This window comes from Nymphaea colorata, chromosome 9 (genome assembly GCF_008831285.2).
Source record: "Nymphaea colorata isolate Beijing-Zhang1983 chromosome 9, ASM883128v2, whole genome shotgun sequence".
NCBI lineage: Eukaryota > Viridiplantae > Streptophyta > Magnoliopsida > Nymphaeales > Nymphaeaceae > Nymphaea > Nymphaea colorata.
Genome location: NC_045146.1, coordinates 14,016,270 through 14,043,070, shown reverse-complemented (window position 1 = coordinate 14,043,070; position 26,801 = coordinate 14,016,270). Strand labels below are relative to the sequence as shown.

Below are 26,801 nucleotides of genomic sequence, written 5' to 3'. Positions count from 1 at the left end.
ACCTTTCTCCCTTTACAGTTTGATTATCTTATGTTATGTCTTTCATCCTTCATGCCGTTTCTGTCCCCGTCATTTCAGTTTTCATATTGGTTCCGTATTCGAGCAAAGTAGAGAGAGGTATTGAACTATACGCTTCCAACTTGAAGGCTTTAAGCAAGCCCACCTGCCTAGGTTCATGGGGGATAAACTATTTAAATGTTGTTAAAAGAATATTTAAGAGATAAAAACCATGATAGAGAGCCAGAATTCAGAAGAATATCTAGTCAAAAGAATTCATAAGAATATCTAGTCAAACCTGCGCGGCAAGATACTAACTTGTTCGCTATGTAAGAAATATTGAAAGGTTCAGTATAATGATTCCGTATATAGATCCACAACACTAAAGATCACTGCGCTCCAGATTCCTAACCGCGCTGCGATCCAAACACCAGCACCAGTAATTTGATCTGGAAAAATTTATCAGTTCTTCCGGGTTCAAATTCTCCAACTCCTTAGATGACCTTCCGTCAAACATATCAGCTCGGTGGTCTCCAATACGGCCTATAGGATACTCAGGCTGATGGGCTAGAGATCGTAGCTTTCTGTAGAGTCTTAACGAAGCAACTGCATCTACATATGGCTGATGAACACCCTCTTGTATGCTATATCTGCAAAGATGCAACAGAAGCATCAGAAGCTCGGGAGCAGGATAAAAGTAGCCACTGTCAGCAAGGAATCTGATCAACAATTTAGAACACAATATGAAGACAAAAGGTCCCTAGATGCTTGCATTTGAAGAAAGGCACTTGGACTGAGTATAGACATTGTTACTCTGGACAATCTGCAGCTTCAGGGAAAGATAAGATTACAAATAGGCAGGCTTAGACTGAGCCAACGTCTGCCCCGAATTGGCAAAGCCACTAAAAGCTTAGATACAAAATAAGTTTCAGGGAGAACAAATTGGTCAAGGTCATTTGTCCAAATCAGACTAGGTGGTACGAGTCTCAATTTCCATAAAATGACAAAGTTGAGAGAGAGTCAACAAATACATGTGAAATCAGGACCGGAGAAAGTTTGGTGATGCAGCCCACTTTCCCCAGTGATCAATTCGTGCAAATTAGACCTTATTTATCAGCAGCTTCTGAAAGCAGACCATCTGATTTACTTGGCATCGTCTCACTTTTCTCAACTCTAATAACACAACTCTTGACATGGTGAAAGTCCCGAACTAGGTTAAATGAAAGAAAAAGTCAAAACATCCTAGCTTTCAACAGGAAACTTGATACACAGGGCAGTTTGTTTCTTAAAATGCAGAGAAAAGAAAATTTCCAGTACAATGTCATAAAATCTGATCCCTATCTTAATTATTTAAAGTCAAAAGACAACTTACCCCAAGAAAGCTTGCGTAAGGTACTTGAGCGAGAAACTCATATGGTTAGTTCTCATCAATGGAAGGTATTCTGCAGTGTCTCTGTAGTACAAGGAGAATGTCAAGCTATATTTAGTGAATAGTGCTGTGCAGTAGTGGTGATCACATACAAAACCAGAGGCCCATATTATGCAATCTAACTTAAACCTGCTTCAGAAAATGCAATAAACATAAAAATATTCATAAATTTGGCAGTTGAAGTCTTGAAGATAGTTGTGCACTCCCAACATAGATTCAAAACCACCTCTTAAGCTCCCCGTCCTTCCTCTCCAGACACACACATGAATGTTTGTGAATCAATGCAAGTGCAGTTGATAAAAAATGACCTGAATGGGTACCATTTTGAAATACGAAAATAGTGTTGGGTATGCTAAATCATCACCCAAGAATCAACCTAGTTTTATGAAAATCAATCTTCAAGAGGGGACAATAAAACCATGCAACTATACTCTCCTCCAACAACCCCAAGGTTATTACACTAATCTAAAATTTACAGTTGTGAACATTTAAAAGCAAAAGAGTAGACATCAACAATGTCTTTTACCTGATCAAATGAACAGGATAGTCCATGTCAAGACAATCAAGGGCATGCTTCAATCCATGACCAACAAGAACCCTTGCTCTGCCACCATCTAGGCGGATCCTACCTATTGACTCTCCATTATATAAGATGTTTTGAATGATAACTCTTACTTGACAGAGTGGCAGTGCATTTCTAAAATCAGCTTCTGTTATTCCAGTAATTTCGCTTCTGAAAGAAACAAGGTTTATCAATCAGTTGATAGAAAACCAATCATTTAGATAACCTAACCAAAGACATGCAGTACCTATAATCGGAGACAGCAATCAAAGGAAGGACAAAGGACTGAAAAAGCACTCTTTCGTCTTCACCAACAAGACACACCCTTGCACAAAGATCGAGTGTTCCATCACTTCCCCCTCCAACCATCTCACAGTCTAGGGCAGCCACTGGACGACCTTGGTGGTTCTAGAGCAAAAGATGTTACAAGAGAGAACTTACTCATCTCCCTACTACTAAGAACTGAAAAATAGGAGAAAACAGTGTGGTCGTTGGAGCTATCAGATCCTCCAACCTGATTCTCTGTTTTCTCACACACAATTTTATGGTTAAGTTGGCCAATAAAAATAGGATTGGAATAAACTCACCTGCAAAATTTCAGGTGGGTTCATGCATCTCTCCCGATGTCCATTTATTGCACCAGGTGTACCAATGATGCGCAGACAATATGTGCATCCTTGATCAGCAAATATCTCTGCACACTCGGTATTTGATATTGGGCCTGAAACAGAAGAATTTATTCTAGGAAACAAAAGAAAGTAAAATGACAAATCTAACGCATCTCTACATCAATTCCTACCTGTCAGATGCTCTCTCAATGACTCGAAGTATTTGAAGTGCTTCTTGCAGATATCACAAACAGGTTCATGAGCAGAGTGAAATGATTCCCTCATATGTTCAACTAAATGTGCCTTTTTCTTGTATTGTTTGTAACATGCTGGGCACTTGTGCCTAATATTGAAAAATCAGCTAAGTCACACGTCTAAAACCACAACAATTAAGTTTTGAACATTGCAAATTTAGAATCATGTAAAGACTAAACTGGTTGGAGGAGCAGGCACACTGATGTTAAATTAAAAAACAAAAAAAATAAACAAACAAACAACGTGCAACGAACCAAACCAGATACAAAAGGAAGACTCAATAGATCCGACCATACCTTTTGTTTGTTTCAACTGACAATTGTAATCCCAAGTGCTGGTGAGATGCTGCCATCCTACAAAGGACACAGTAAGTTGATGCATAGAACCCATATTAAGAAATACTATTATGGCTACTGTTCTAAAGCTTATGCAGGACTTGAAGATTGATACCCTAGCTTCATGTACACATATACATGTGCATAAGAGAAAGTTCTTCAGGTATTAAAATTTAAACCATGTTTAATTTACACATAAATGAGAAACCTTCAGACATCCTTTTTGCTCACTGTTGTAAGCTCATATAGACAATTTGCTATTAGTAAAGAAGATTGCCAATCACCAATCCATGTGGTTATTAATATAACATGACACCATAGCCATCTTAGTTACAGGGTTCATCGGGCTAAGAAGACTCTCTCTCTCTCTCTCTCTCTCTCTCTCTCCCAACCTGAATTTATGTATGTGAAGATAAACAGACTGGTCGGCTGCAGGAGCAACACAATGAGTCAGTATGCTAGTCTGTTGTCTCCTTTGGTTACAGTGGCAAGGATGAAACAACAAGAGCAATCAAAATAAGCATGTAATCAAAATAAGCATGTCAAAATTTGAAACCAGTCTCTCTCCCAAACGATGCAGCAGAGGAGCAATTGAGAAGAACTATCAATACTATCACTAAGTAAACAAATTTGCGTAACACAAAACAATGAAAAGAAAGTCCCAAAAGTGTGTAATAGATTTCTCAGACAATGACCCCAAAATGTAGTACAATTAGCCTATATATAAGGCATGGAACTTATGTTTAAGTGCCTGATATGTCAGGAGCGTCAGTTCTGAAGGTTGAACAGCATTTTTAAAAGAGAAAATGAATCTACTCTTAGACTCTTAATGCACCTAACACATGACTAACTTCTAACTATACAGATACCCCTTTGGTCTGCCAAAGTATGCAAATCAATAGGTTGGACGTGTTTTCACTTACCCAGAAAATTGGAGACACAGCAACACAAGCTGGGGAGGTTGCTTCCAGTTCTTTCCCAGACATGTTGCCTCTTCTTGGAACTTTTGCTTTCGTCAATCTTTAAAAACATGCCACATCATTGACCATAGTTCCCTAGATTTTGATAATGTACTTAAAAACACATGTTTAAATAGCTAAGAGCAGAAAAAGTCTTTATCCAGCAAGGTACCCCATCCCTCGTGAACTTCCCACCTTTAAATTACAGAAAGTGTTCAAAAAATGAATATGCTAGCCCTATAATAGGAATTTGTTCCTTCATATCAAGAATAACTTTTAAGAGAGGCTTTCATTACAGGTTACTGGCTTGGACAACTACTCGTCTTACTTCCTTCTTCCTGTCATATTACTTTGATACATATGTTCGAGAGGGTAGAACTGGTTAGAAACTTAAGAAATGGTCATCTCTAATAGACAAGCTACAGAAGTAACAAAATGACAACGTGCTGTAATATTTCACGCGATAAAAAATATACATAGTAAAAGGGGAAAAATAACATAAAAAAATGACAATGATGCAACAGAAAATGACAAATCAAGTATTCCTAAAGCAATATAGCAGCTCTATCAAAATCTTAATATTTTTCAAATTTCCATTGTGAGAAGAGAGTTTCCATTTGTTTAACTTTTCCAGGTTAGATCACTTTCATGTCATCTGATCATGCATTAGTTTTAACCATGCACTCATACATGTCAAGACAGAGAATTTTAGTAAAATATCACAGAGATATTTGTGTCTCTGGACTGCTAAATTCAAGAACCGCAGAATTTAGCAGTTTTAGTAGAAGACTCCCTGTTCCTCAATTGTATTTGATGTAGCACAAAACGTCCAGGCAAGCAATAGTTATGAAGTGGACTGAGAAATAAGAAGACAAATTCAATCCAATTATTGCAAGTTTTCAATAAACATGGATTAAGGAAAACCATGACTTCCACATTTAAACAATGAAGGACCTTGAGTTATACAGTCTGCCATTGGAAATGGAAGACTAAACCTGACAACCTTTCACTGAACAGCGTAGATGATGATCATCCCACTAAACAGACGTTACAAATAGACTGCTAACCCTTAACCATGCATTATGTGATCAGAATGTCACTGCCTAGGGTGAAGACCTGATCAAGTAGCATGACAGATAGTGAATCCAGGTGCAACATAATAACTTACTGATGGAGTAATCCCATTCTTCTAAACAATAGATAAAACCCCCAGGAGCTGTATGATTACTGGCAAAAAAAAAGTTGGTATCTTACCAAATTTTACCTCATGCACTTTGACTTCATCAAACAAAGAGGTTCATATCCAATTTGTGCAGAACTTTTGCCAAAGAATTCATTTTGTCCTAGAAAAGGAACAAAATTTTGACTTTCAAAAGGAGGGAATGCCCAAGGAGAGAGCTTTTTCCAACAATTAAATGGGCTGTAGAAACTGGAAAAACTATAATCAACCTATTGAAGACCTCCAAACTTAAAATACGTGAACTTTAGTATGTACTTTCAAACTCGTAAAGTATGTACTCTCAAACTCGTAAGTCTTAAAAGATACGAAGTTCCCTGGCTTAACAAAGTGAACATTTTCTGGAGAAGACCACTTCATCTAGAATCCAATATAAATATTGGAAAGAGAGACAGATTGATCATCAGGAGGCAATTTTTCTGATTCTTGGTTTCCAATTTTGCACAGTTTTCCATGTCAAGCTCATAATTGCTAAGTTGCCAAGGTTGCCTTTCTTTTTGTTACGTTATGGAGTGTACTGGGGTTCTAACAGGGATCAAAAGAATCCAGAAAATGGCCAGTGGGTTGAAAATTTTACTACATTTAAGAGACCAAAAAGAGTAGGCAAGATATCAGTGATCCTATTCACAGATTCAAACAATATGGCTCAAGGGAGTGGAGAGAGATGACCCCATAAATTCAAAGTTTCAAACTAGAAGAATACTTCAGATGTTATACATATTAAAAGATTGGTCATCACTTAAAAGATTGACCTGAGAAACAGAGACACAGGGACCCAACCAAGACTAATTTTACATCAACAACAACGATTCTAGAGAAGACTAAAGTGTATGAACCAGAGAAAAATAACAACCAACAAAGATTAGGCAAGCATTTTTTTTATCAACAAAGAAGACAGTCTAAACTCTAAAATACATAAGAAAGAAAATAAACTAATTGCTTGCATGACACTGTTATATTTATTGTGCATGAAAACTTAACAGCAGCAGGGAATAAGATGTGATGATGAATAGATGGAAATTCCAGATTGAAGAACCAGAAGAACTCATAAAACTGTCAAGATATCAGTCATGGTGAAGAAAAGGGAAAGTGTTAAACAGTACCAAAAAAGTGGAAGACAGAAAGGAACCACTTCAATTAATTATAGTTATACCCAAACAAGAAAACCTTTTGGCGCTGATACTTGGAACCTACAAATTATGGATAGCCATAAAAGCATAGAAAATAACAGTAAAAATAAAAAATCATTAATAACCAACAAATCCATCAAACTAAACCAAAAAATGAAGATGGTGAATAACCAAAAAATACAACAGATTGATAAAAACCATACTGATACATAACAGATTTATAGAAAATGAAAAAAAGAAAACAAAGTATGTCAAGAATTATTGAAGCTATACCTGAGAAATGTATTTGGACCAGACTGTGAAAGCAAACTCTCTCTACAGTAGGCTGATATATTCAGGACAAAAGCAATCTCTCTCTGCTTGCAACCACTTCTGCTGGCTCCATGGTGACTCCTTTATTCATATAGCACCTGATTCCGATAAGCACTTCCAGCTGGCATGTAATGAGCAAAACTTTCCTTCACAATCATAATAACTAAAAGAGGAAAAATGACAAACATGAGTAATGTGATTCTTTCCTATTGTTAAAGTTTTATGTTTTGTATTTTTTTTGCACTGAAATATTCGTATGGTAAGAAAAACGTTTTTTTTTTTTTTTTTTTTTTTTTTTTTTTTTTTTTTTTTTTTTTGCTATTCCAAAGTTTGTCATTTTGAATGGAAAAAAAAACACTATTACCTCTTTGTACACCACTTTGGCCAAGACCCAGCATAGTGGACAATGTATGAAAATAGTGCAATACTATGCCGAGTTTTTCAAAGAAGACATCTGTTAAACTTGCAAAATATATAATTCCTTTGTTTTCATTTCTTTCAGGTTTTATAAATCCATTTTTATATTTTACAAAAAAGGTACAATAAAACATATTATGTGATAGTTTTTTCTGCTATTACATTAAAAAAGTTTTTTTCTGTTATTACATATTAGTTTTTTTTTATCTTTGTTTGAGTTTTCAAATCTTAGTATTTCTTGCCAAAAGTCATGCTTCAGTGGGGGGCAGGTTCACATGACACTTTGAGGACCCTAACAAGAATAACATGGCAGTTATGAGATGAAAGAAACATAAAAGGAAGCCATGAAGGGTCCTGTTACTATTTTCCAGCTTATGTTTTTAAATGTCGTAGACTTTTAAATGCACCAAGTTTGAAAAACAAGATATGGTAACAGCCCCCGCACTTGACAGGAACCCCAGTGTGGCCAAGACAGAGCATAGGCGACAATGTATGAAAATACTGCAATACTATCCCGAGATTTTCAAAAGGCATCTCTTAAACTTGCAAAGTATATAATTCATTTGTTCTTTCAAGTTTATAAACCCTTTGCTTTTTATATCTTAAAAAAAATGTACCACAAAACATATTATGTGACAGTTTTTTCTGTTATTATGCAATGGGTTTTCTTCCGTAATCTTGGTTTGAGTTTTCAAATTTTAGTATTTCTTAACAAAAGTCATGCTTCAGTGGGGAGCAGGGTCACATGACACTTTGAAGACCTTAACAGGAATAACATGGTAGTTATGAGATGGATGAAACATAAAAGGAAACCATAAAGGGTCCTGTTACTATTTTCCAGCTTATGCTTTAAGAGTCATGAACTTTTAAGTGAACCAAGTTTGAAAAACAAGATATGGTAACAACCCTTGCCCTTCCATAGTGATAAAAGCTCTAAGCAGCGGCTTGACAGGAACTCCAGTGTGGCCAAGGCAAAGCATAGTCGATAATGATGAAAACACTGCAATACTATCCCAAGATTTTCAAAGAAGGCATCTCTTAAACTTGCTAAGTAATAAGTATATAATTCCTTTGTTTTCATTTCTTTCAAGTTTTATAAGCCCTTTGTTTTTTATATTTTTAAAAAAACGTACCATGAAACATATTATGTGACAGTTTTTTCTGTTATCATGCTGCAATGGTTTTTCTTCTCTTATGTTTGTTTTAGTTTTCAAATTTTAGTATTTCTTGACAAAAGTCAGGCTTCAGTGGGGGACAGGGTCACATGACACTTTGAAGACCTTAACAAGAATAACATGGTAGTCAAAGAAATGGAAGAAACGTAAAAGGAAACCATGAAGGATCCTGTTACTATTTTCCAGCTTATGCTTTTAACGTCATAACTTTTAAATGCCCCAAGCTTGACAAACAAGATATGGCAACAACCCTCGCCCTTCCATAGTGATAAAAGCTCTACGCAGCGACTTGACAGGAACTCCTATGTGGGGAAGTCATAACCAGAATATTTCCAGCTATGTCAGAAACTGAAGATCTCCCGCTCAGAATGGAGGCACTAAGACAAGGTCTGAAGGTCAAGAAGAAAAATATGCTTTGAACTACTTTGTCCTTTTCTTTTTCCATGGCAAAATTCACGAGAAACATGAAATGCTCTCTTCACTTGAGAAAGAAGATCTTTGTCTTCCTCTTTTTGCCTATGCATACAGCAATCCTAGCCCAAAAGGAAGAGGAAGGGGCATCAATTACACACAACGAAGATTTAATCATATATGATAGTTTTCTCATCGTGGTCCACGTAACAAGAGGGTTCTTCATGATTTATCTCATCGTGGTCCACGTAGGAGGATTCTTCATGATTTATAACACAAGGCGCGTACATGTCTAGGTGACTGGTTTGACGGGGAAAAAGGGCCAGATGAAAATGATGAGAATGGAAATATACAAACTCCAATGTGCCAAGAGGAATTGATAACTAAATAATGTCTAATAATAACATGTTCCAGATTCAACAGTCAACAATCATATAAATCATCACGTAACTTGTAATTCATTATTCTTCAGCAGTAATTACATGATTCAAATTAACTAAATAATCATCACTTAATCTTACAAAGACTAGTTAATGATCCAGGGTAGTTTCCGGTGACCGGGGTTTCCCACCACCCGGCTAAAGCCTCCATCCAATCCCTTACCCTAATCAGAGTTGTTAGGATTTTATAACAAAAATATATGAAGAAAGCTACAAGCAAAATGCATTATAGGAAGGTGGATAGATATTCATTTCATTCTCGGACGTTGAAGGGCATAGTTCAATCTCGTTCGAGAGGGAAACGAACTTCAGCACTTTCAAAGTAAAAAGGTCTATCGAACGCCAGAATGGCCTGGAATTCCAATTCCAGCAACCAGAACTCCACAACCCTCGTCGGGATATCTGACTTTCCGATATCGTGGAATTCCAACTTCAAAATAAACTCCACATCAACAAAGAAGCAATGGGTTTGTTTGCTCCTGGATTCCAATGGATTGGCATTTGAGCGAACTAGCAAAGAACGGACTCAGAAGCAACCAAAGATTCCTGGCGCCAAAGCACCAAGACATGAGGTTTCCTATAGAAGTCCAGTCGCTTAACAATCCGAATTTCCTGGAAATTCCAAGCTTATGTCTCCCAACATTCACATCAAAGAAACAATTAATACAGGACAGTTGAAAAAAATAAAAAAAATAAAAATAAAAACAAAAGAGACCGTGGGGAGAGTTGTTGAAGGAAGGACTGAGACGAGTCTCCAGCGTCAGAGACGGGAATGGAGTCGTCGGACGGAGCGGCAAGTTCCGGCGATGTCATCGGTTCCTTCTGCAACCGGATGACCGCCACTTCAACACCCATTTAACTTTCCCACCAGTTAACTGCCTTCCTTTCCCTCCTATTTCACGCCTGTTTGGTTGGAGGGAATGGGAATGAAAAAGGAAAGCGGAATGCTCAATCCCCTTCATAATGCTCAATCTTTTCTTTAGTTTCCTTTTCAATCCCTTCAATTTTGGAGTCAGGATTTCATCGTAAGTAAGAACAGTGCAAGCCTAGAACAAGTCATGCCTATTGTTTCTCACCACGTAAGGAATACATATATTTTAATTTAAAAATTACTTGACAAGATTGGGCCTCCGATCACATGGAGCTTGACTAGAGAGTTCAACATTTTGTCACTTGCATGGTCGCACCGGCGCGAGAAAAAGAAACTGGAGGAAATAGATGGGGATTTACGGGAATCTACACACTCATAGTAGCTGTGTCCAGCTGCCTAATTTACCTGTAAGAAAGGATAAGGTGCCTCCCATGGATAAGCAAAGGTGTAAATCATCTGCTTTTGTGAAGTTATCCTAAATTTGTTTTACATGACTTGAAACATAATCATCCTCTTCTTCAATTTTAAGGCTTTAAGAAGTAATTTTTTGTGAATGATGCAAAGCTTGAACAGATGTTAAATGTCCAATAACAATTTGCACAGTAGAGATTGACCCGCCGTCCTCTAACTGAAGTGAATATCAGAGGTTAGATGCTCGCTATTTTTTTTTTCATAAGCAAGTAGTTTCATTTGTACTGATAACTCGGGTTTCATGAGATCTCTCCGTTGATTTGCTTATCTTGTGTTAGACACCATACAGGGAAACATATGGATCAATTAGACCGATCCTAACGCCCTTCACTTGTGCCTTCAACATGTCATGGAATTAGTCAATACATCTATCGGTTTCACAAAAAAGAGGTATTTAGGGACTTCCCTCTAAAAAGGTCATATGGAAAGTTGCATCCTGCAACTTGTAATACGAAGATGATAAGCAACAAAGTACCAATGAAAGTAAGGGAAAATAGGAGTGTCTTGATGTACAGGTGAACAATTTTGTGAAGTTATTTCATGGTACTCGCATGGCTGGACAGTCAGAGACAGCACAGGATGAGATTGCTGAAGCCCATGAGGACGTGCTTGGATTTTTCACCAAAACACCATTGACCACGAAGCTGGTGGTATCCACTCTTTCGTAGCGCAAGAGCTTAATGGCTCTAATGCTTTGTATCAGAGAAACAATGGATGCAGCCTGGAAACAATTGAATCACTCTTAAGCATTGTATTTTGGCATTCAGCCTTTCAAGCTTTTGAAAGTAAATGAGGCTTCTTCTTTCATATGCTTGCACATTTTTGCATGTATTCTCTGTTAAGCCAACTAGAGGTTTGTGCAATTCCTCTTATCAACATCATACCCTCCCGTTGTTCTGCAAAATAGCCGTAATGGTTGATCGGTAACATGCTTCTTATCTTATGTGACTCAGCAGGCTTAACCATGCAATTTGCAAAGCCAATCTTTACAGGTAGAAGCAGTTTTCACCTGCTAATGACAGGTAACCATTCTGCCATCAAAGGACTTCCTTGTAATAATACCACATCTGCAAATGAGAGTACAGTAATAATTTAATGAAGGCAATTTTTCCAACTGCTATTTAATTGAAATACCCATTCAGGCCAAGGGAGACAAATTTACAGATGTTTTTGGTATCTGCTCTAGAAAATCACCTATTAAGGGAAGTCTATTAAGAACTTCTCGTTGTGTACATCCACTGTACATACTGATTGATATGAAAAGACGAAGCACACATTGTCGATGGCAAATGTTAAGATATACAAAGGGTGTCGGGTAGAGAAATTTTAGATACATGACACAAAGCCAGCCGAAAAGAAAGGCATATTCAACCTACACATCTTCATCCAGGAAGAATAAGACCCAATTCATAAAGTTATTTAATACCCCTTATTCACATGAATCCAAGGAGAGGATGATCCATCACAGATCCTCAAATGGCTCATTTGGTTATCCTTGCCCATGACAAACTTCAGCAATAAAAAGGGTGCTAGCTGTAGAAGTCAGATATATGACAAACAAGACCAGTAGAAAAGAAAAACATTTCAAGTAGAAGAACCCATCTTCTCCGAAGAACTTCGTCCCACCTCGGGTTGTTCAGTATGCTGAAATGGCACCACAATATGAAAACAAGACGTATACAGCGATTCTCCGACCACCTCGCCACCTTGTTCCTGTCATCGCATTTGATAAACAAGACTTGGAAATTTCATCTTTATCGCTTCCTCCAGAAAAAAATATCATTTGCAACAGGAAGAAGATCTCCTATCGGCAAGATGGTGCTTAAGTTCATCGAACTTCTTCACTCGCTGAAGCTTAAATTCACCCAACGTATGTTCCACTTTCAGTCCCTGCAAATTCAGAAAAATTCATCTCTAAATCCTCCGCCACATTGCCCCTGCCAGCGCGATGCAGGTCCTTCACCAATTTTACAAGTACGGGGAAGTTTGGTTTCAGTCCTTTCTCCATCCTCTCAAGCAGCATCGAGTATCAAGCAACAGATTTTCCTGGTTTCTGAAACAGACTAGCAAGCAAACTGTAGTTCATATTCGCCGAAGATATAGCTTTGTTACACGTCTCAGCCACGAACCTATGAGCACCGTGAACCTGACCACAGTAGAAGTATCCTTTCACAAATGCAGTATGAGTAGTGAACCGAGGCCTGAGCGCTTCAAAGCGGCATTCTGTCCAGGAACTCAGTCGCAAAATCCATCCTCTCAATTCTACAAGCATGATAAGCAATTATTTCGTATGTCATCTCATCTGGTCGATACCCTGCATGTTCCATCATCTCAATAAGTTCGCAAGATTCGGCAATCTTCCGATACTTGCAGAGACTGCCCAGCAGAAAATTATACGATTTGACGTTTGCATCACACCCCATTCTTCTCATCTCATCACACCTCGCATCTTCGGAAACTCCGTTTCTACACTTTGCGCCGATCAACAGATTGTAGTATGAGGTCCTTTAGGTCCTTTTCCCGGTCTCTTCCATGACGAAATAGCCAAATCGACCAAACTAGCTCTTTCGAGACTGCTGATCAAGCTATGGATACTCGACCTACGGCAAACACCACTGGCCGCATTCACGATCTCCACAACCCGAGCAACCGAAGTCCTAGCCAAGGGGTTCCTCACCAAGAAACAAAATGGTTGCTCGTCTAGACAATATCCCAACGCCGGTCATTGATTCAAAGTCCCCAATCATCCCGACCAGTTTAATACTCTGATTACAAACCACAGAATTAGCGCAAAAACGTGGTTGGCTTTTCGCCCAACTGAGGAATCTATAAGCACGGCCGTCCTCGATCATCTGACTGAAGAACGCAGTCGACCAATCCAGGCGAGGGTACCAGATTCATGCGATCGAGACTGCTTTCTATGTCTCCACTGTTTCTTCTGAACGATTTCCTCGGCTTTGCTTGAGTTTGTGAAATTGAGATTAGGGTTTGGATCGCGTCTAAAATTCCTAAGCATTTAGGGATTCTATTTCGACGACAAAGATGAAAGCGGGAAAAAAAAAACAAAACAAAGAGAGAGTAGGAACTGAAACGAGAGAAAGGGCATCGAACTACCTGTTCTCTTGCATCTCTTGCAGATTCCATCTCTCTCCATTAGAAAGGAAGGAGGACGGGGAAGCGGGAAAATGGCGGCAACAAGTTGTTGTGAGCGCATACGAATTATTTGACGACGGAAACACGCTCACAAATGGACGAAACATGCGCTTGTTTGCCGTAGCTAGTATTGGAGTAAACATTGTTGAAATCAATGTCATTGGCAATGTTACGGAGCGGCACCAAATATGCGGCGGCCTATTTGGGTGACGATCAAAACTAGAGTTGAGAATAACATGAATCTGCACATACATGTCATAGAAAATGCTTATAGAGTGGTTCGATAGTAGACAACAAAGAAGCCAGAAACCACAGGGAACCTCGACACAGTGGGCAATTTTCTCGGATCATCTCTGGCCAATTGAGGAAGTTGTTTAAGAAAGTTATGATATGACGAAACTAATTAAGAACAAGACGGCTCTTTCTTCTTCACGATTTGATGAAAAGACGCGCGTTCTACATAAACATCATGCTGATAAACTTTTGGGGAGAGTCGGCAACAAGGAGAAGCCTTGTATTAGAGGAAAACATGATTGCTACCTTATTTTACATCTTTCTTTCTTGTACAAAATGGCGTATCTTGTTAAAGTTCTATGAGTTTACAAGCATCAGCAAACTTCCTGCTCCTGCAAGGATTGCCCAGCAGAAAATTGGGTCATTTTGAAGCAACATATGCTAGGTGGATCCACTATTTGATTGTGTAAATAATAATTAAAAAAAAAAGAACCTAGAACTTACTTTTTTGTGCTTGATTTGCAAGGCCTTTCTATTCTAAAAGAATCAAAATTGCCGGCAAACTTGGCCAGTTTAATGTGATGAATAGACTCTTGATCTTGCATCTGCTATTTGATTGTCAAAAACAAATAAAACAAAGTAGGACGCAGACTTGACTACTTTAATTTGATGCATGGACTTTTGATCTTGCATCTACTATTTGATTTTGTAACTCATATAAAACCGCTCTAAAACTTTAAATTTATAGTTGGATTTAGGTGGACCTGGATCCAGTTATATAGAGCAGCCCCAGGAAACCTAGGTCACTGCCCCATGAACTTAAGTGGACTTGATTGTTAACTATATATTTAATGCCCCATGAAAAAAAAAATTCTGGCTCCAAAACTGATCATATATAATCTAGAACCTCTTTTTCGTGTTTGATTTGCAGGGCCTTGCTAGGTTTGGTTTGATAATTAGACTCTTGATAAACCAAACAAAGATCATGTGACAAGAAGCCTCCCCATTAGGAACCTGAAAAAATGGTAAATCACCAATCTACAAGCACAACGAGGAATTAAGCTCTAGGAAATTGTGATAAAGCCCAATCTTTCGGCTTTAGAATTCATTTTCATGGTTCTTTGATTTCAAAGAATTCTACTTGTGATAGTCTTAGTAATGTTCTTCTTGTCTCATAGCCAATCAAGGATATTCGATCCCACCTTTTAACACCATTCCCTTATCTCTCTCCCAGAGAAAGATCGATGATGAAAATGACAGTCATATACGTACAATGAACCAACAAGCTCTTATTCTTAGGAAAAAAAAAGATCGGGATAAAAATTACCGTGTTTACCTCACCCGCATTTTTTCCTCTTGAAAGGTTATCGGTTATCCGGAAGAATAAAGGAAAGGAAAGAAAGTCTTAACCTACACACGTTTCCCATCTTAAGCAGGAAGAAAGCGGCACGCGACAGGAACAACCTGTCAAGGACATTTTTCAAGTGGGACAGCCAGGACGCCAGAGATGGACCGGGACAGGAATCTGCCAGTCGACACCAATGTTGCTAAAATTGGTTTTCTCTCCGCTCATTACATTTTCAACATGGTTCGACTACTTTATGATGATATTATATCTTTGCATTCCTCATATGTTTTTCTCCAAACCATTGTTATATCAATAGGTTGCTAATTTAGGTATATTTTTTAAATTTATATCTACCAAAAATATTTCCTGAGAAAAAAAAAAGTTTTTCATTAATTCCACCAGGTTTTTGCTAACCTTTGTATTCCCAATAATTGAGACTTGATTATAACTTTAGGAGCGTTAGCTGTGGGTCACATTTGCCATAATGACTCCCTCAAAGTGCCATTCTCACACTTTATCACTTTATCAAATGCATTTAATGCACCCACTTTCAACAAAGTGACTAGCAACCACTTTTAGTAGGGCAAACTGGCCCAAGCCCACAATTGGGTATGTTGCTGGGAGACTCAAGTTCCTTTGTTTGAGTATCCAAACAGTCCTTCTTTCCTGTCAAACACAGCCATGTGTGACATGACCACGGACCTTCCTCGATATATATACATATATATATATATATATAAATGAGATGATTTATATGATTTTTTTCAGAATTTTAGTTACAAGTTTGAGCTCGGATACGGCGAATCAAACACTACACTTTATCAAATAACCCTGTAATAGACTATAATCTTACTTTTACAAGAGTTTGTAATTTGCAAACCACATTCAAGAGCTACAAAGTAAGAATTTTTCACTTCTGTGGCTTATGATTTTCTTTATCTTGTTACAAAGAATCAGAAGATGGAGTAAAGTTATTGGAATCACAAAGCACAACAGAGATGCACCTACTTGGTTTGATTCCAATAGAAGAATGTTTGTACATGTGAAGATGCCCACAACTTGCAGCTAAAGTTAGATTATGAACTTTCCATTCAGAAAGGAGAAAAAAAACCATCTACTGAAAATTATGTTATATATATATACACACACTCTAACACTCAACATTCTTCAATGAAAATTTTGGGAATCACTTTTTTCTGATATTGTATGTCGACTCATTGATTGCGGTAGAAGAAAAAACATATATTATAAGTAAAACGGTGAACAAAAAATAAGATGGGATTCCAATAATAGTTATCACTCTTCAATTAGGGAAACACACGGCCGTTAATAAATGATGTGCATGTGCAACTAATGAGGAAAAAGAAAGGCGTCCAACTTTATTTGAAAGTTGGTCTTCATCAACTTTCGTGGATGAAATTTTGGACGAGCTATGGTCCACATGCCACCGTTGCTTTTTATATTGGAATCAATGGAATGGTCACATAAACAACTAAGTTTCTATCTTTTCTTCTTCCTTTTCCCTTTTATGTCTTTTCATTCGAGAGGTTCATGGCCATTTATATAATAAAATATGCACCACTAAAATATTAACCTCCTTCAGTTTCATAGTAACTCGTGTAATCTAGGGAAGGGCCATCAAGTTGTTGCAGGTGGATGTTCGCGCTCACCAACTTGCGAAAATTCAAACATTTGGTACTTTGTACTTCTCAAATTCTTTGAAGATAATTCAGAAAATCAACTATTATTTGTATAAGTAACAAATTCACCAAGTCAATGTAAGAAATCAAGTCAAACATAGATTCTTAGTTGCAACCCTGCTGCCTTGGGATTCGTGTTATTTTCCACCAAATGGCATTTCACTTGTTGGACCCTTAACCACTTTCAACTTGTGAGTTTATATATATATATATGTGTGTGTGCGCGCTCACCATGTCGAAATGATCCATCTGATCTCCTTCATGTTGGATGGCATTATTTTTTATCATTAAAAAGAAAAAGCAAAAATACTGCGTCGAGGTCTCTGGCTATTGAGCATGAGAGATACCCACACACTCTATCTTCTTTCATGTTTAGGACAAATTTTTTTTAGATGGGAGGCTACCGCTAGGGGCAGAGTCATAAAATTTTCATGAGGAGGGCCGATTGAAAGTTTCAAAATTTTGACGGGAGCCGAAACATCCTTTTTCAAAATGTTTATATAGGACAAGTAAAATTTTCTAAAATTTACATGTTAATTTAAAAAAAAAATTTTGAGGTGAAACCAGGAACTATGCAGGCCCCTCTTGACTCTACCCATGGCCACCGCCACCTTCACTTTTTAGATTGGAGGAGGAAGCCGCTGCCCCAGATGCTACCGGCGCTGCTGCCCATTGATAATGTTGGACACAGCTGGCGGCATCCAGGGCAGTGACCGGCCTCCCCCAACCTGAAAAAAATTGCCTTATGCCGGCAACGATCCGTCTAGGAAGGCAACAGAGGTCCCTCGCTACATGTTAACAAGAAAAGCTGAGGGTCTGATGCATCTACATCTGATACTTACGGTTGAGCATAGCTGCTGCATAGTGCTCACTATAAAGCAGTTCACTTTGTCCGATATATATACACATATATATATTCCAACTGTGCACTGGTTTGAGAAGTCAAAAGTTTTTGCCTCATTGATGCCCAGACAAGTGGAGTCGACATAAATAGTTATCAGAAAGAGGCCCTATGAGCACATGCAAAAAGCTTTCATTTCCAATGGCCAGCGAAAAAAGCACGGCCGCACATATATATCAAATCCTCAACGGAGGACGAATATTGTTTGATGATGTTGAAGAATCTGCGGCACAACATTTTCTAAATCTCTTGAGGTAAAAAGGAAAAGAAAAAGAAGAGGATGAACTCTCAACGCTAGAGAGCACTTGATTCTCAAATGGCTGCTTGACTTGTGGGATGAATTCAATATCAGCGCCATTTTAAGGACTTTTCATAGTGCAACATGACAAAAGGCAACTATGTTCTCGCTTTCCAAGCGCCTTCCTTTGCCACTCATTCAGGGGCCCTCTCCCACATCACCCCAGCTGATGTTGGCCCCACCTCACCGGCAACGATTGCCACCATGCTTTGCCAAAATTACAGTTCGCCCATCTTCGCGATTCCGCGCCTAAAAAGCTATCCCAGAGCGCGTTTATCTTAAATGGCATGAGGACGGAAATAATGGGCCGGTGGGTACCCCAATTATATTATTTTAAAATCTCGGGATTTTCCTTTCCATGCAAATCAGGGACAGGATTAGGACTTTTTTTGCTTTTCAAAAATTTTACGGGGTCAAATGAAAAACTTCGAAATTTTGAAGTAGCAAAATGTCATTATTTTAAAAGTCAAGGGGCGCCGTGCCCCCCCTCCCTTTTCTGGCGGACGATATGTAGATATCATGTGCCTTAACTACTCGCAGATTGGAATTGAAAGATGTTTACTTTCATAGAGCGGTCTACGTTTACCATGCTCTCATTCCCGCATTGTAGTCAACATAAATGAATGACAAGAAAAAGTCACGTATAATGCCGGCTACTGATGGCATATTGATGTTGATTATGGCAACATATTGATGAACTTATTCTTATGCCATTATGACATTTAATTGTTGGCTCTAAAAGTAGCATCCATGATCATATTATATGTGATACTCTTCAAACTCAATATTCTTTCTTGTGAACACTCTTTTAGTACAATAACATTTTTTTTTTTTTTGGTTGAACAGAAGACACACCGCACAGAACATGGAGCTGCCTTAGCTCGAGCTTGACTCGTTTACATAAACAAACTTAAAAAGATGTTGGGTTAAACATGGATCTTTTAATAAACATGTCGGTTACTCGACTAGTTATGCAATTATGATTTGACTTGTAGCGATACTGAGTTAACTTGAGGTTTTTTCTTCAAATTTATTTTGAAGAGAGTCAAAACAAGTTTCAAAAACTTTTCATGACAGCTGATTGGTTCACCAACTCATTGTGCTTTCACATGAATAGGAAGCTGAGGTCACTTCAATATGAAATTAGAGTTGCCAGCCAAAGGTAATAAAACCAACAATTAATTGGACTAATTAATTTGTTGTGGTGGGGCAGACAGAATGAGAAAACATTTATTGTGTAGGTATAAATAACAAATAGTCGCATTCGGCCTAAAAAATGTCAAACTCATATATATGTATATATATATATATATATATATATATATATAACGAGTTGAGAAGTGCTGAATCTGGATCTTGGACCTCGGACGACGTTTGAATCTGTTATTTGGGGCATGTGGGTCCCGCCCAGCCGTTTCAAGGGTTCCAGTCTCATGCATGATATGTGGTCACATGCCTCTGACTGTAGCCATCTCCGGCACTGTGTTCGTGTCCTCTAGAAACTCCGACAAGCCATACAGACCGCTCATCTTACAGATGAACGGCGGATGTCAGCCCTGGCATATTAAATGATTATCTGAACAAATTTGTCAACACGCTTAGGGTGTTTTTGTCATTGGAGTTTGCAGGAGGCCGCGTTCGGTGGTGTTATTGTGATTTATGGCCGGAAGGTGGGCATTTTGCTTTTGGAACTCCGCTGCTATCTGTCAGTGTATCGATTGTTTACCACCTTTTTTTTCCCACTGTTTTTTTAATTAAGAAAGAAAGTTTTTTTTTTTTCCTTCCATCGTTTTCTGATTATTTCATAAACGATTTATTGCTTGGTCTACAAAAATAATTCCGTCGACTCTCTCTCTCTCTCTCTCTCTTGCGTTGAGGAAAGCTTCGCTCGACGACGAAAATCCCACTGAAATTCTTCCCTCGAACTGCGAGTTCACTCGGAATTCGATCTCCTATTCCATTTCTCGAGCTATTTTTAGCTGCGAATTCGTGCTTTTTTTTAATCCTTTTTCCCGTTATTTTTTGGCGTCGTCCGAGTCCATATTCAGGTGATCTTTCTGGTTCTTCACTTGAATTCGCGGCGGGGAGTTGAGGAATTTCGCGGGAAGATGCAGGCGGATCAGAGACGGAAGGTGATCTTTATGTTCCTCTGCTTTCTCTTTTCGTCTTCTGAGTTTGCTTTTTCTCCGAGGAAAGATGAATTTTGTCCGTCGGCGATGGTGTAAAATTTCGTTCCGTTGAGTTTTTTTTTTCTTTTACGAATCGCCTCTTTTTAATTGAAGAAGGACAGCGGGAATCGCCTGTGATGAATTTGATGCTTGTTTCTTCTACTTCTCTTCGCTAGAGTTTTGTAACGCCGAGTCTAGGTCGTGGTTACTTCTCTCTCTGCCCAATTCAGGTTTTTCTCAGTAACAATTTTTATGTTTTCTGTTCCTTGGTGGATCTTATGTCTTGGTTTGGTCTTTAGTTACGTTGTTGTTCATGCACTTGATTTTTTGCAACTTTTCTTCATCAGTTTTCTTCATTCACCTATTACTTTAGCGCATGTTTTTTACTTGCTTCCTCGAACAGAATTTCTCAATCTTCCCTTTTATCGAGGATATGGTGATTCTTAGGATCTTGTTATATTAAATTTTTGTTCTTTTTTTTAGGTGAATTTGCATTTTGCGCATAAGCTTCTTTGTGCTCTTGTTTTCAGTGTTTGATGATCGTCGCTGTTTAGTACTTTCTTTTCTATTCTTTGGATTACAGTTTCCCATCTTATTCTTTGTAATTTCTACCTTTTTTTTGTTCGTCAAATTATGTTTTCTCGAGCTTGTCTTAAATCATTAGTTTTTTTTTTTTTTCACTTCTCTGTTGTTCCTTTGTTTTGTAAAGATCCTTTCTTTTTTATCTATTTTGTCCTGGTTCACTTCTTTTTTACTGTTATAGTTCTTCGTTGCTGTGTTATAGTTCTAAGCTGTTACTTGTTCAAGAGAGTGGCTTCTACGGTTTTAGCATTTGCTACTGTGATAACCTACATTAGATTCGCATCCTTTTTTGCATTTTTCCACTGTTTATAGTTTATAGTTTATACTAACACATAAGTTGTTTTTCCGTTAACGGGAACTTGTTCCCGGCACCTATCGCATTCTCTATTTCCTTTCCATAATTTTATCTTCCCATATATCTGGAAATACCAAAGGGATAATCTGAAAAAGTTTTATGTACTTGCGCATGTGTCTGCATGTTACTGGGAATGTGGCTCAGAAGTTGCAACAAAGCGGTCACATGCTTCTTTGTCTGCTCTTTAAAAATTTATGTTTGGAAGTGATAAAATCTATTGCTTATGCAGACATCAGAAGTGGATTTCTTTACTGAATATGGAGAAGGCAACCGGTACAAGATCGAAGAGGTTATTGGTAAAGGGAGTTACGGAGTTGTCTGCTCAGCTTATGATACCCATACGGGAGAAAAAGTTGCCATTAAGAAGATCAATGATATTTTTGAACATGTCTCTGATGCTACCAGGATTTTGCGTGAAATTAAGCTGTTGAGACTTTTGCGACACCCTGATATTGTAGAAATCAAACACATTCTTTTGCCTCCTTCTAGAAGAGAATTTAAGGACATTTATGTGGTGTTTGAACTCATGGAATCAGACCTTCACCAGGTTATTAAAGCTAATGATGACTTAACTCCAGAACATTATCGTTTTTTCCTTTATCAGCTTCTTCGAGGATTGAAGTACATACATTCAGGTAGATGGAATCTACAGATTAAATTGTTGTTTTGTTTCTTCAGTCTATGCTTTGAGTAAGTGCTTGCAGTTAACTTCTGCAGAAGAGTAGTTGTCTCCTTTATTGGAATTCAGTATTTCTGGCTTGTAGCTAAAACGCTGAAAAATGTTCACTTGTTTTTCCTGATTAAGGGAAATGGTTGTAAGATGCATCTAATTTCAATAATTCTTTAGGGTGTGAACATTCTGCACTGAAGTCTAAGAAGGTCTTTTGACTCTTTTCTAAATAGTTAATTCAGATACAGCAAGAAGAAAGTTGAATAATAATTTCATACTTGCTTTAAAATCTTTCTGTGAAACCTTTTTTTTATCTTAATTGTGCAGTATAGAGGCATGAATTTGTGGTGTAAGTCAGTTTGTACTTCACCATTGACCATTTGACCTATAACCATGTGATTCATCTAATGAAATCCTGTACTTTAAAACTTCAAAATGTCTTTGCTGCAAGAATGTCTTTGTATCTCTGGACACTAGCATTGGATGTTGACTTGATGCATGTGTACCTGACCAGGGAATTAGGTCGGTGTGTCTGAGGACTGCTTAGACATGTATTCATGATCATTTGGTTAACTGTCGTTAGTGTGAAATAGTTTATCCAATGATATATTATATAATGTACTTGTTTCCTTGGTTGTTTTTATAGCATTCTGAAATTCATTTCCTGTACCCTGCAGCTAATGTTTTCCACCGAGATCTCAAGCCGAAAAACATTTTAGCAAATGCAGACTGCAAACTCAAGATCTGTGATTTTGGTCTTGCAAGGGTTGCATTTAATGATACTCCTACAGCAATTTTCTGGACAGTATGTATTATGCACTAGTAATTCGCTACAAAACGTCTAAAGTTGTACCTGTAACTATTCATTGTTTCTACCTTCACCTTTTTTTCTCTGATTTTAGGATTATGTGGCAACAAGATGGTATAGAGCTCCTGAATTATGTGGTTCCTTCTTTTCGAAGGTCAGATTTCATTTATATGTTTGGAAAAGTTATTGTGTCTCCTATGTATTATATGCCAAGTGGATGAATGTGCTCTTAAATAAATTGAAGGTTGGATAGAATTGGTGCATATCAGGTTTGTGACTGTCTAAAAATTGCAGTAACAATACTGAACCTATTTTAGTTCTCATATTGGTGCCATGATTTGTAAAAAGCATGCCACAGGCAATACTCCTGGTGTTAGATACTAGGGTAGCCTTTTGCTTACGTGTTTGAAACATAAATAATACAAATACAGCAAATTCACCTGTGAAATGAACTAGTGAAACAACCAAGCTTCTTTAACTAAAGTTTATCATGTCTCCTTCTCCTGTGCCAAGCTTATGTCCATTCTTTCTCTGAGGCATTAAAAATCCTTGAGGGAATTCTGAACGTCAAACCAATACAGGTGCTTCCTAGCATCTTTATGATGTTTAATGCATATTTATTGGCACGTTCATTCTATTTATTAATTAATGCTTGAGTATTGCATTTAACAAGATAATTTTCTATCATGTGGTGGATCTGCCTCTTAGTTTATCTGATTATCTTTTTTTGTCTGCAGTACACTCCTGCAATAGATATCTGGAGCATTGGTTGCATTTTTGCTGAAGTTTTGACTGGCAAGCCACTCTTTCCTGGAAAAAATGTGGTCCACCAGTTAGATCTGATGACAGATTTGTTAGGGACACCTTCTGCAGATGCCATTGCCAGGGTATGGTTCTATTCCATATTAGTGATATTACAAATTTATATTCTTCCTTCTGTTTTAATTGAGTAATCAAATGAAAGCTAGTTGATCCAATTAGTGCAGGTTCGAAATGAAAAAGCTAGGCGCTACTTAGGCAGCATGCGCAGGAAGAAACCGATTCCTTTTACACAGAAATTTCCAAATGTGGATCCTCTTGCACTGCATTTGTTGGAAAGAATGCTCGCGTTTGAGCCAAAGGACCGGCCAACTGCCGAGGAGGTACTGTTAATATGTGCATTAAGTATGTAGAATGTTGTTTAAAGCCTGCTGGTACACTTCCAAATTGTGTGTATGTTGCCTGTCGGTAAAGTGATGCAGAGTAATTGGACTTGAGAAGTGTAAAAAGTTGAAGTTGATCTGGCAATTACATTTATCACATATAATTGATGAAAATTCGTGCTAAAAAAGAATACTTTTGATCAAGTCATTCATTGCCTGAAGTCCCATCTACCAGACATTCAATATCTGCAAGAATTCAATTCATCTTTTGAGTTGTACTTAGTTGATGCAATTTCTTGTTAACATTCTAACAAAGAAAGATGTTGTCACAAGGTGTCAGGCTCTGGCAGATCCATATTTCAGGGGTTTGGCCAAGGTTGAGAGGGAGCCTTCAGCTCAGCCTGTTACGAAATTGGAGTTCGAATTTGAAAGGAGAAGAATAACAAAGGAAGACGTAAGGGAGCTCATATACAGAGAAATCCTTGAGTATCACCCGAAGATGCTAAGGGAGTTCTTAGACGGTACTGAAAGTGCAGGTTATATGTATCCAAGGTACTTACATCTTGACCTGGAATATGATTATTTTATACACTCGGACTCTGGAAAGTTAACAAGATTAAAAAAAAAAAAAAGCCGATCTGCTTAACCAATAAGTCCAAAACTTAATATGTGTGTCTTAAACTGAATTAGGTATCATCTGTTACTTCTTCTGAGCTGAGTTTCCTTCATTTATCACGTTTGCTACTTTAGCTATGGATCAGCCTAATTCATGTGAAAGCAAATAAAAAATAAATGATGTGAATGAACAGGCTTAATTATGTTTCCACAATGCTATTTCCATCTGAATGCTGATATTACCTTTCCCAATACAGTGCTTTTCAAGTCCTTGGCTGATTCATCTTCTATTTGAAACTTGCACACCAAAGCAATTGAAGTCCAAAATTATTTCCTGCTTCCCACATGCAACCTGTAAATGAAGCGTCATATAATCTTGAGTACCCTGTCAGTTTATATTCCAAATTTGCATATTAATGCTTTGCATGTTTCCTTTTTTCTTTTCACAGTGCAGTCGATCAATTTAAGAAACAATTTGCCTATCTTGAAGAGCACTATGGGAATGGTTCGGTTGTTGCTCCACCTGAGAGGCAACACGCATCACTGCCAAGGTAGATCTCATACTGTTTGCTTCATCCCCCACATCTTATTAATTAGAACATTAGTCAACAAGCATTCTTTGTAAATTTCTGCAAATGCAGGCCATGCGTCTTATACTCAAATAAGACAACACAGAGTTCTTCCGATGTTGGAAAACCACTAGAAAGGAGCTCTGGGCCCACACCAACTAAAGAACCAATTCAAGCCCCTCAGAGAGTCCTTCAAGGTATGTACAAGTCCTTGCATGTTTGTAGGATCCATGACGTGCCAAACAAAATTTCCTAGTTGTATAATGTGCACGAATCCTCCCTGTTTCGAAGAGTGGATATCCAGCCTTCTCAAATGCTTCTATGAAAGTCAGAATCACCGTATTCTAACGTTGGGGAGAAATTAGTGACTTGGTAAATCCATGTGTACAATATTGGAAGCTTAATATTATTTGTGTATAGTTGTGGAGAGGAAAAATGAATAGCTTATGAGTTGTGGTTCTGTCAAAGAAGGTAACATATTGTTTGCCGCTAGCTTAACATTTAAATGCTTTCTGTTTTCAAGCCAAAGCAGAAAAGGTTGCTCCATTATCTTATTATGCCCTTCTCACAATTGGAAGGTAGAAAATGCTTTGCAAAGGGTGTCTTATAAAATGATGCCATGAGGACCGTTAAGAAATTCCGTGTTGTGTGTGGGGACTAATCTCTGAACTGGGTTCGATTTGGGCATCAAATATGATATCCGCATGGAGCTTTGGGTAGACCATGGGGAAGCTCAATCCTTTGGGTGTCATGTTTGGTAACTTTGTGATGAGGCAGCTGGATGTGGTCGTACTATGATAGCCCATGTGTCTGGGAGGGGGTGGGGTGGAGGTGTGGGTAGGGGAACATTTGGATTAGTATATCCAGTATTTCCTTTGAACTCAACTAAGCTTGTCGTGTGACAGGTGGTGTGGCAAAACCTGGTAAAGCTGTTGGTCCACTTTCACGTTACAACTGCTCAACAACAGCTGTGGATGTATACGAGCAAAGAAGAGGGACTAGGAATTCGGCCATTCCTGCACAATATGGTCCAACTGGGTGTTCCTATCCACGAAGAAGCACAGGCAACAGAAGTGAGAGAGAAGAGGATGAAGGAAATGGCGGCCTCAACGTAGCTCAGCCAAAGCCTCAATATCTTGCCAGAAAAGTGGCTGCTGCAGCCCAGAGTGGTGGCAGTTGGTACTGATGCTATTAGTCTTAATTTGGTGGGTTTCTGGTAAGTGCTGCCACATAAGCAGCAGAATCTCATGGTTCTCTGTGATCTCCGCTCTCCTGCCAACAGTGCCAGGAGATGTTAAGTCATGCTTCCAAATCTGCTTGTGTTCGTCATTTCTGTCGGTGGAGAAGTATGACGGTGCACAATAATAGCCATGTGATATCCGTCGGCCGGTGCTGCTGGGGCAAATGTGGGGAAAGTCGGGTGGTCAAAATGGGTTACGAGGACGGTTTTCATGATTGTTTCCGTTCCAGACAATGAAAATTTATGATTGATGCTACTAACTAAGCATTTTTATTTATCGATTTCTTTCTTGATCACTTCTGCTCTGTGAATAACGATTCTTCTGTATTGGTCGAACAACGGGAAATGAGTTTTTTATATTTTATTATGTTGTATCAGACGAGACATTCCAATTGATACTCAGATGTGG

The 26,801-nt window shown here is 38.2% G+C and overlaps 2 protein-coding genes across 10 annotated transcripts; one reads left to right on the top strand and one right to left on the bottom strand.

Annotated features, from left to right (window-relative positions):
• Positions 1 to 212: 212 nt before the first annotated feature.
• LOC116260280 (RNA exonuclease 4-like) lies at positions 213 to 14,332 on the bottom strand. Of its 9 annotated transcripts, none has more exons than XM_050079525.1 (10): positions 9,349 to 10,125; positions 6,786 to 6,945; positions 5,410 to 5,488; positions 3,148 to 3,204; positions 2,788 to 2,939; positions 2,576 to 2,709; positions 2,236 to 2,396; positions 1,953 to 2,159; positions 1,370 to 1,450; positions 213 to 647 (listed from the first exon to the last, which is right to left on the bottom strand). In XM_050079525.1, exons 3-10 carry the CDS (start codon positions 5,427 to 5,429, stop codon positions 380 to 382), a joined length of 1,080 nt encoding a protein of 359 aa, XP_049935482.1. In that variant the 5' UTR covers positions 5,430 to 5,488; positions 6,786 to 6,945; positions 9,349 to 10,125; the 3' UTR covers positions 213 to 379. The 9 variants fall into 9 exon arrangements, with proteins under 9 accessions (XP_049935482.1, XP_049935481.1, XP_049935480.1 ...); XM_050079524.1 differs by having other exon boundaries at positions 9,983 to 10,114; XM_050079523.1 differs by lacking the exons at positions 5,410 to 5,488; positions 6,786 to 6,945 and adding an exon at positions 13,724 to 14,332 and having other exon boundaries at positions 2,576 to 2,682; positions 9,983 to 11,676.
• A 5,737-nt stretch (positions 14,333 to 20,069) lies between these two features.
• LOC116260400 (mitogen-activated protein kinase 15) lies at positions 20,070 to 26,669 on the top strand. Its single transcript, XM_031638720.2, has 10 exons — positions 20,070 to 20,375; positions 21,578 to 21,983; positions 22,696 to 22,823; positions 22,921 to 22,980; positions 23,564 to 23,713; positions 23,813 to 23,968; positions 24,309 to 24,520; positions 25,033 to 25,134; positions 25,225 to 25,349; positions 26,058 to 26,669. The coding sequence occupies exons 1-10, from the start codon at positions 20,352 to 20,354 to the stop codon at positions 26,336 to 26,338; spliced, it is 1,644 nt and encodes a 547-aa protein (XP_031494580.1). The 5' UTR covers positions 20,070 to 20,351; the 3' UTR covers positions 26,339 to 26,669.
• The last annotated feature ends 132 nt before the right edge of the window (positions 26,670 to 26,801 follow it).

Coding starts and splice junctions, on each gene's coding strand:
- LOC116260280 (XM_050079522.1), bottom strand. CDS start 10,122: ATGGGTGTTGAAGTGGCGGTCATCCGGTTGCAGAAGGAACCGATGACA. Junction 2,160..2,235: donor ATTGCTGTCTCCGATTATAG/GTACTGCATGTC, acceptor TGTTTCTTTCAG/AAGCGAAATTACTGGAATAA. Junction 648..1,369: donor CTTACGCAAGCTTTCTTGGG/GTAAGTTGTCTT, acceptor GCATCTTTGCAG/ATATAGCATACAAGAGGGTG.
- LOC116260400 (XM_031638720.2), top strand. CDS start 20,352: ATGCAGGCGGATCAGAGACGGAAG. Junction 23,969..24,308: donor ACCGGCCAACTGCCGAGGAG/GTACTGTTAATA, acceptor ACAAGGTGTCAG/GCTCTGGCAGATCCATATTT. Junction 24,521..25,032: donor GCAGGTTATATGTATCCAAG/GTACTTACATCT, acceptor TTCTTTTCACAG/TGCAGTCGATCAATTTAAGA.